Source organism: Parasteatoda tepidariorum, chromosome 8, assembly GCF_043381705.1.
Source record: "Parasteatoda tepidariorum isolate YZ-2023 chromosome 8, CAS_Ptep_4.0, whole genome shotgun sequence".
In the NCBI taxonomy this organism is placed as follows: domain Eukaryota; kingdom Metazoa; phylum Arthropoda; class Arachnida; order Araneae; family Theridiidae; genus Parasteatoda; species Parasteatoda tepidariorum.
Genome location: NC_092211.1, coordinates 86,266,937 through 86,276,764, shown reverse-complemented (window position 1 = coordinate 86,276,764; position 9,828 = coordinate 86,266,937). Strand labels below are relative to the sequence as shown.

Here is a 9,828-nt window from a genome sequence, read left to right as displayed (position 1 = left end):
GAGAAGTCAGCTGTGTATAAGATGTATAGTAGTGGCCCGAGGATACTACCTTGGGGCACACCGGCTTGAATGTTTTTATAAGCTGAGAACGAGCTTTCGATTTTAATTCTGAACTTTCTATCAGTAAGGAAAGAGTTAATTAAAGTAATAAGGTCTAATGAAATATTCATTTTATGTAGTTTTACGATAAGTCCCTTATGCCATACTCGGTCGAAGGCCTTGGCCACGTCGAGCATAAGCATAAGGGCGGTTTCGTGTTTAAATTTAGCATTACTGATGTATTCGAGGATGTTTACAAGCTGCTTGGTAGTTGATAGGTGCTTCCTAAAGCCATATTGTTGGTTTGGGAGTAGGTGAATATAATCATTGAGTCTTCGTTGAATAATTTTTTCAAAGATTTTTGATAACATAGGGAGTAGACTAATAGGCCTGTAGTTTTCAGGATTAGAGGCTGTTTTACCGGGCTTGGCGAATAGAATGATGTCTGATTTCTTCCATTCCTCGGGAAAATATAGGTTTTTAATGGAGGCATTATAAATATTAACAATTTGGAATACTTTATTTCGAGGGAGATTTTTTATCATGATGTTCGTAATATTATCGTGCCCAGGAGCTTTCTTATTTGCGAGGGTTTTAATGATGCAGGTGACCTCGTCTTCTGATGTCTGTTCGATGTTGTTCTCAATATGGTTGTCTTGATTTATAATATTATTGTAGTGGTCATTTATAATTTTATCGTTTATGGGGCAGGTATTTTCAGTATTGTTGCTGAATTGGGTCTCCATAGTGTTGGCGAAAATGCTAACTTTATCATCAGAGGTATATACTGGGCCGTTTGACCCTTTTAAAGGCATTTTGTTCAGAGGTGATCTCTTAAGAGACTTCGTCATTTTCCAAATTGAATTATCACTATTGTTCAGACTTTCGAGTTTCTCATTCCATAGGCTGTTTCTATGTTGATTACATTTTTCTTTTATAATTTTGTTTAATTTATTAAGTTGACGTTTAAGTTCCGGATTGAAGTTTCTCTGGAATCTTTTTCTCAGTTTATTTTTATCCTTAATAAGTTTTTTGATGTTATGAGGTAGTTTATAGTTGTTCAGGTTGATGGGTTTGAGTTCTGTAGCTTCATTATATGCATAGGTAATAGCGTTAGAGATATTATTAATGGAGGAGTTTATATCATCATTGGAAATGAGGGCTGAATCTTCGTTAGAATCGGTAAGATGAAGGATGTTGTGGTATAGAGTCCAGTCAGTTTTTCGTCTAAATTGGTTGTTATCCTGCATTTCGAAGGTAGTAGTGATCCAGACAGGGAAATGATCGCTGCTGAGTTCATCTAGGGTTTCAATAGCAAAAGGTGAACTTGTATTTGTAATCATGAAATCTAAAATGTCTGGAGGGTGCATTCCACTATGATGGAGATAGGTGGGTTTTTCAGGAGCGTAGACTGTGAGTCCGAATTCTTTAATGAGCTGGTGCAGTTGTCTTCCAAGTTTGTTAACTTTTCTACAGCCCCATATGTCGTTTTTAGCATTAAAATCACCAAGAGCGATCGTTGGAAGATTGGGAGGGAATAGTTTTTTCATAAAATCTGTTGAGAATTCATTACACGGTGGGTTGTAGATGCAAGAAATTTTAATATTATTGTTGTTTATTTGTAGTAAAATGGAGGTTTCTTCTCTATTATTTTCGCTGCTCAGGTTGTATATTGATGCTTTGTACTTCTTATGGATAAATATCGCGCACCCGCCGCCTGTGCGAATAATACGGTCACATTTAAAGGTGTTGTAGTTCGGTACTTTCAGTCTATGGCTGGGCTTTGTGTGCGTTTCAGTAACTGCTATTATGTCAGGGTTGAAATTTGCAATGAAATCGAGAAATTCGGCGAATTTTGTTAGGATGTTGTTTGCATTCCATAGAGCTATGGTTAATGGGGTGAAGGAGAATTTTCTACACATGATCACTGCTAGAGGTTCCTTGGTTTGGGATGGCTTACGAAATATTTAGGAGTTGCTGTTGGAAAATGGATATACATTTTGCAAGGTTGTTGGTGGCTTCCACAGCTTGTTGTAGTAATAATGCTGGGTTTAGATTTATTGGTTGTTGGGTGCTATTGTTTTGGACAACATTAGCATAGCTAAATCTTGAGCTGGTGGTATTACTATTGAAACTGTTTCTATTTTCTCTGTTACTGAAGGATCTTCTATTATTTGTTCGATTGTACATTTTTTCAACAATACTTTCGTATTTAGGGCACTTACTGTAATTTGCTGGGTGATCTCCACCACAGTTGCAGCATTTTGGAGGTTCGTCGTTTGTTTTTGTACATTCATTGGTAGCATGGTTCCCTGCACATTTTACACAGCGGTGAGGATGGTTGCACAGTCTTTGGCCGTGGAAGAAATCCTGGCATCGGTGGCATTGTGAGGGGCGGTCGGATTTTCTGTATTCTTCTATGTTGATACACATATTGAACAGGTATTTAATATTGTAAATGTCTTTACAGCTGGGGATTTCCTTGTTTAGGGTTGCGACAAAAGTGGGCATAGGAATTTTGTTACCATGGTTCCGTCTATACATTTGAGTAACGTTAATAACAGAAGAGTTTACTTTTGCTAGTTCTTATTGCACATCTTCTGCACTGTATTCTTTTGGTACTTTTTTGACGACGACTCTAAAGGTACGTTCTTCTGGTAGGCTGTATGTGTGATGAGCAATATTTGCTTCTTTTAAAATTGTCATTATGCGACATCTGTCTTCTGTTTTCTTGGTTTTTATAGTGAAGTAATCACCATTATTTCTTGCGTTATAATCTTTTATATCCTTATCTTGGAGCTGTTTATTAAAATCCTTCCAGTTGAAATTGTTGTCCTTGATTACGATGGGGGGAATTTTGGATATTTTCTTTTGAAGAGTGAAGTCGTCTTCTGGATTGGGGTCATTAATAATATGATTTATCCTAGTTGGGGATGGTGGTGTTGTCTTGAACCTTTTTGTTTTTGAAAAAGAAATATTATTTCCTCTGCAATTCTGGTTTAAGGTATCAGGAAAGTTTATGTCCATATTGTTATCACGTGAGTCATTTTGATCAAAAAACGGGATAGAAGGAAATTGATTTTTATTATCTTGGGCGAAAGTATCAATTTTTTCCGTGGTGGTTTCTGAGAGGACACTAAATAGGGTATTTTCGTTGGATATTTTGCTTTTGAGTTCGAGATATTTATTTTTGAACTGGTTATGGTGGTCATTAATTTTATTCAGGGTCTGTGCGACCTTATGACCTAGATTTTTAAAATTAGCGAAATTTCTCAATAGCTCAAGGGTTTCGATTAACATATTTTCAAAAGGTATAGCGATATCATTAATAAGGTTCAAATCTAAATCTTCCTTATCGATTAAGTTGTCAGTGTGGGCGTCGGATTCTAAGTCCGTACAATCTTCATCCGTTGATTGAACTGTATTTTTGCGGCGATTTTTCCGCTTTTTCTTTTTATACGTTTTGCTGGTGTTAGGATAGCTTATATCTGAAATATTTTTGGAAGGGGTGCATCCCTCTTTAACAGCGGCGTTTAGATTGGCATTTGAATCCTCAATAATAACTACCGCGTCCATAGGACTCTCGGAGATAAGAGGTGAAATCGTATTTTGCTGGTCCTGAACAGGACCATTTTGTGATAAATCAGTAGGTGAGGCCATGAAACTCTGGTCCCACCCAGAATCAACCGTCGCTAAACTATCTTCCACAATAAACACATAAAGAACAAAACTTACTTAAGTAAATTTCAACTAACTAGCACAAATTAAACGCAAGAATACTTATCTTACAATCAGCGTGCTACCTTCACATCAGAGTCCGGCGTCCACACATCGAAAACCTTAACAATAGCCTGGTTTTGATATCTTTTGATCTTTCCTACTTTTTTCGTCATAGTTGGTTTTCGTAGAAACCGAACTTTAAAAATATGACTTTTTCACAATTCGATTTCTGAAGAACAAATTTTGTGTTTTGCCTTTAAAATGATGTTATTGATGATGTGATTGAATTTACTATTACTAAATAAAATAGTAAAAAAAATTAAAAAATATTTACTAAAGGTTAAATTTTACAGGGATATTTCGCATCTTTGTATGAAAGAATTTTATGATTGTGTGCAAAACAATTTTCAATTTGCTTAAAAAGTTCTCCAGACATGCTTCCTACTATTTTCCTAACTTTGAAAATATGACTTTTTCTAAATTCGTTCTCTGAAAAACGAATTTTGTATTTTGCCATGAGTACACATGGTAATACATTTCAATTTAACCTTTTCGTACGAGCGAGTCATAAAGGTAGTCACTTCACTATTCAGATGCTGCCAATACTCTGATTTGAATCTTAGTGCATTTCACTATGATCCGACTGCTAACTATAGTGCTCATCCAGCGTCATCATCGGAAAAATTAATAAATTATGTGCGTTTTGTAGTGCTCTCAAATTTAAGAATGAAACAGCTGAAATTTGCTGTTCTGGAGGAAAAGTTAAACTACCATATTTAACGTTGCCAACCAAGCCATTTTCAACGTTCTCAGCAGGCCAAACAAACCATTTGAAGCATTTCATCATCATCAATATTTATCTGGGCGCCTGGGGCAGTTAGCGGCCTTTTTCCCATTCGTCTTGTATTGTGATCTTCAGGGTGGTTCTTTCTGGTAATTGGAATGCAATTGAAGTAAAAGGAATTTAAATAGTTTGAATCTTAGATAAAATTACGTCACTACAAAAGTAAGCTGCCATCGGCCAGAGGTTTATGTCTTCTCTTAAGTTTTCAAAAGTAAAAATTTCGTTAAATCCTGCGGTGTCACAATTTATGGTTTTTTCAAAAAATCTGAAATTTAGCTTTGCAATATGATGATCTAAAGAATCTATGTTGAGGTCGCGATATATGTTTTTATTTCTGATAAACCATCTTGCTTTTGTTATTTTCCTGAGGATTTTGTTCTGGCATGTTTTGAGTTTTTTAAGGAGTGATGTGGAGATGTTGCACCAAGCTGGAGATGCATAAGTCAGGATGGGACGGATCATTGAGATGTAGAGTATACGTTTAAGTCTTAGGTTCCATTTTGGGGTTCTGAAGAAGGATTTGTAATCTGTGGCAGGCTGCTCGTGCTTTGTTGATAACTGTTTTGATGTGATCTTTCCAATTAAATTTACTGTTAATGACCAGACCATGGGTGAAAGCCCTTATATAGCAAGACGGAAAAGAGAAAAACCTGGTACGTAAAACATTTCATTGCAGCATTTTTTTCGAAAAAAATGAAATATATGTAACTATCAAGATTTCTTTTATAATTCTGGCATATATATAAAACTGCTTCTTTTCCAAGATAAAGTAGATTTTGTTGAAAAATTTAAAAGAAGAATAAGTAAACTCTTCCCCAAAACTAGCTATAACTGAAATGGTTTTACTACCAGCCTTTCCCCTTTTCCGTCTCGCTTTCACCCCTGGACCAGACCAAGGCATTTTGCGCTTTTGACTATGGGAATAATTTCATTAAAGAGAACAATTTGATTTTTGGGGAGGATGGTTTTTCTTTTATGCTGAATGTTTAGTAGTTTGAAGCATTTCCATACCTGCCAACCTTTAATCCTTTCGAGGATGATTTTCTTCAGTGGTAGTAAAATAGAATTTAAATTACAATTTTAGGCAGAAACATACGTTGAAATTTGGGACAGCTTATGCGGACTACTGTAACAGTATTGCATATTATTATATATGCTTAATTTCTTTAAAAACAGTGGTGGTCAAACAGATTATAAATTAAGTTTATAAAAGCAAGGGATATATAGAAAACATGTATTTTACTACCACTTTATATATAGAAATAAAATTTTACGCCAAATGCGTAAAAGTTGGCAGGTATGCATTTCTTGGAGAATATACGCCGGAATAATTCGTGTTTCCAAATGACTTCATTCGGTGTTTCACGTATCGTGCACAAAAATTACATGCCAACATTTAAAGATCCAGGACAAATTTGCCATCGCGCCGGATCACTTCTACCAGTGCCTGGCGCAGACCATACATTTCTACAGATTTCATGCGTTACACAAATGATTAAGTCAAACAACGTTGTCAGTTAAACCATGGCACTAAAAGAGAAATTGTTGCCGCATTACAAAATTTTTTCGATCAACATAATCAGTTAATTAGACAGTTCAGAACTGCCTTAGACAAAATACCACCCGATAATTACAAAGTTGTTATGAGAGTTGTTAAAACCCCTGCAGGTCACCACAAAGGAAACCCAATAACCCAACCCAAATTTCGACCCAATTCAAAGGATTTTGAAAATATTCAGCAGTGTTTAATGAAATTCTTAATTTTTAAACTTCAGTGAAGACCTAAACCTCAGGCCATAGGCAGCTTACTTTCGTATCGATGCAACTTTAACTGAAGTATAAAATATTTAATTTGCTTTTCACTTCAATTTGCATTCCAGTTACCATAAAGAGTCACCTTAAAGATAAAATTTCAAGATGGATAGGAAAAGGGCCGATGATTCTTTTACAAGGCCCACCAATGGAAGGAAGCCACGTAAATTGATATTCCTGATTTTGGTATGCTAACATCAAAATAAGACTCGTGACAACCAAGATGGCGGGTGATGTATCTCTCTCCTGGTCACTTTTGTATGTAGTGGTAAAATGCCTGTTTTCAATTCTATTAACAACCATCGTAACGTCTATCGCTAAAACGCAGAAAATCCACGATAAATAGGAAAAGAGTCGCAACTGACCCTAGATGCTCTGTTTCAAGATCGGGATTCTTTGCATAACAAAGAAACTAAAGTGTTTCTCTTCGCATTACATGTATTGTCGCAATTGATTATAATAGGAATGCCATAGGCTACTATTTATGTAAGAAGTGGTAGTAATTCACTTTTATTTATTTAGTATCTAATTATTCAATCGTATCTACCACTGTGACTTGCATTTCAACAATTGTTGCACTCACTTTCAATAGTAAATTGGGAGGAAAATATGCTATCAAAAGTGACTAATTTTAATTTATTTGAATTTTATTAATCCTCACTCTTTGCATTTTTAGTCGCCCGTGGCAACCCTGTTATAATAAGAACATTTTTATTCTGAAAAAATTATGAATAACTACCGTTTTTTATTTTGAAAAAAAGTTATAAAGTTGGCGTAAAATTTTGTTTTTACATTTAAAGTGGTAGTAAAATATATCCTTTATATACAATCCTTGCGTTTATCAACCTCATCTTTTTCACCACCACCACCATTTTTTTTTAAAAAAAATAAGCATGTATTAAAATGTAATGAATTTGTGGTAATCCGCGTCAGTTTTTAAAAAATTTCAATTTGTTATAGCCTAAAATTGTAACTCAAATTTTATATTACTACCACTGGGGAAAATCATCCTCAAAAGGATTAAAAGTTGGCAGGTATGTAACTGTGCAGGTTAACATTCTTTAAAATATACTACACAAGGTAACAATTTTGTGGTATGAGTATTTCGAAGAGATAAACAGTTTCGCTTCTCTGATTTCATAGCTGCAATCGGTTTCTATCGGCAAGCTTCAATTTTTATACAATTTAAAAAATTTCCTAGCCTGGATTTTTTTAACACGTTCACGCCGGGAGAAGTGAAAACACTGGTAGAAGAACTATTTCAATATTAGATAATATTCGGGAGGAGTTAATCTATTCTCAACAATAACAATTCACTGTAAGGAAATTTATCACGATGAAGAAGCAATTCAATATAAAAATTGCATCCGTTAAAAACAATTGGTAGTTATGGATTTTTATTATTCCCGAAAAATAACTAAAAAATGAAATTTATTGTTTCCAGTTTTTAATTCGGTGCGCTGCCNATATTTGATGTGTGATACGGCATTATATATACAAGCTAAACGCAGATTTTTTCGATAAAGCCATAGAATGTAAAACAGCAAATTTTAATGAAATCTTTAAGTTTAAAAATTATATCAAAGATAAAAACTACAGACCAATAGGTGCACATTTCACCTCCGACGCCTCATATCATAACTATCAAAACAAATAATTTCATCAACCTTTCTGAAAATAACGTTTCCTCATGCTAATACAATTCTGAGCAACTCCAAAATCAAACAAACACAACTGTAGAGCAAGCTGCTCATTTTATTTTTTGATTCCTGTTTAGTTATTCAAGCAAAGTGCTTGAAACATTCATAAAAGCAACTCCACTTCCTGCTTACCTCAATGCTCAACCAAAACAGTGTTAAAATTTAAGATGAATGGGATAGGGGTTGCTTCGCGGCCCAGGTGCCCAATAAAATCAAAACACTAGGACTAGAGATTCTAATTTCTAAATCTCTTACCAACAAAGTGGTATGCTAAAACAGGAAATACCGTTAAGCATTTTTTTTTATTTTAACCTTAATGACTACTATTAAATTTCTTCCTATACATGATCTAAGAGTTGTTCCCTTGTCTTCTTGACTGGGTTCAAAATAACAAGGCTGCGGAGTTGAATAGTTTTAGTTGTAAATCCGAAAATTGCGTCGGCTGTTCAACGACGGTTATAAAATAAAATAAAAATACGTTTTAAAGATGTACACAGGGATGCTGCAGGCGACTATTTATGTAAAAAGTGGTAGAAACTCAATTCATTTTTATTTATTATCTCTTTAGTTATTGATTCATGTCTACCGCTATGACCTACATTATATATTATTCACATAAAAAAAATTTTTTCGCATGCACTTTTAATAGCAAATTAACAAAATATGCTTTAAAAAATGCTAATTATAATTTTTTTTAAATACAATTTGAATATTATGAAACAGCTTTTTTTTGCATTTTCGGAGGGCGTTGCAATTCTGTATACACAATCTTTTATATATAAGTAAAATGTTAAAAAATTGAATTGGTAGGAAGGAAGTAAAAGTGCTTTTTATAAAGTAATAAAAGCGAAAATAAAAATAAAAAAATTCTGTATTTTTTTTATCTGTTTGCACTTTTGTCAATATCCTGAGCGTAAACAATTTCCTTGTTTGTAAATCTTTTACTGTCTAAACTTACGGCAGTACACTGAATAATTCCCATTTAAATTTTTTCTTTCCATTTTTTTTCCTGCCCAGTCTACAACTGACGTGACAGCTTTTATATTTTTTTATACTTATTTTTCCCTATTATCGGAAAATTTAGCCAAACAAAATTGACCCAGCAAAGATTTATTTTAAAACTGGAAATTGAATTTGTCTATTCAGGAAGAGTTTTGATGAAAAATTCCCGGAGATAAATCATTTTTAAAAAAATGTTGTATTTTAAGTTTAAAAGGGAACATCCCGACCGGCTCAATATCAAGACTGAAAAAAAAGAGCTAATCGATAAACAAATATCGTTATATACCTGTTTTTGTTTATTCATATAAGTTCATTTTTTAGGTGACGTTGATAAAAAATTTTTTCTTTTCTATTTTTTTAATTTTATTTTGTCGACGAATAGCAATCAATTATTCTTTATTGGAGTTTTTTTCTAATGATTTAGAATATTCTTTCAGTCTATCAGCTATATAAAATAATAAAAAGAAAGGATTTTTTTACGTGTTTTGTGAGCAGAAAGGATTGTTTTAACGTGCTAAAAAATTTTTGATTCTCTTTTTAAATTTTTTCTCCAGATAGATAGTATTAGAAACAGAAGTTAAATTTTTGAGAAATAGATAGCTTTGTTCTAACACAACAAGTGTCTATTTATTTAAAAGTTTATTCAGCACATTATTACTGAGTTTTTCCGAGAGGCTTAATTATTTAATAGTGGAAATTAATAATTAAGCA

At 33.7% G+C, this 9,828-nt stretch overlaps 1 protein-coding gene across 1 annotated transcript; it reads right to left on the bottom strand.

The window, feature by feature from the left end:
- Positions 1–2,625: 2,625 nt before the first annotated feature.
- On the bottom strand, positions 2,626–3,699 carry LOC139426168 (protein zntA-like). The gene has a single exon (XM_071183960.1). The coding sequence runs from the start codon at positions 3,697–3,699 to the stop codon at positions 2,626–2,628; it is 1,074 nt and encodes a 357-aa protein (XP_071040061.1).
- Positions 3,700–9,828: the final 6,129 nt, after the last annotated feature.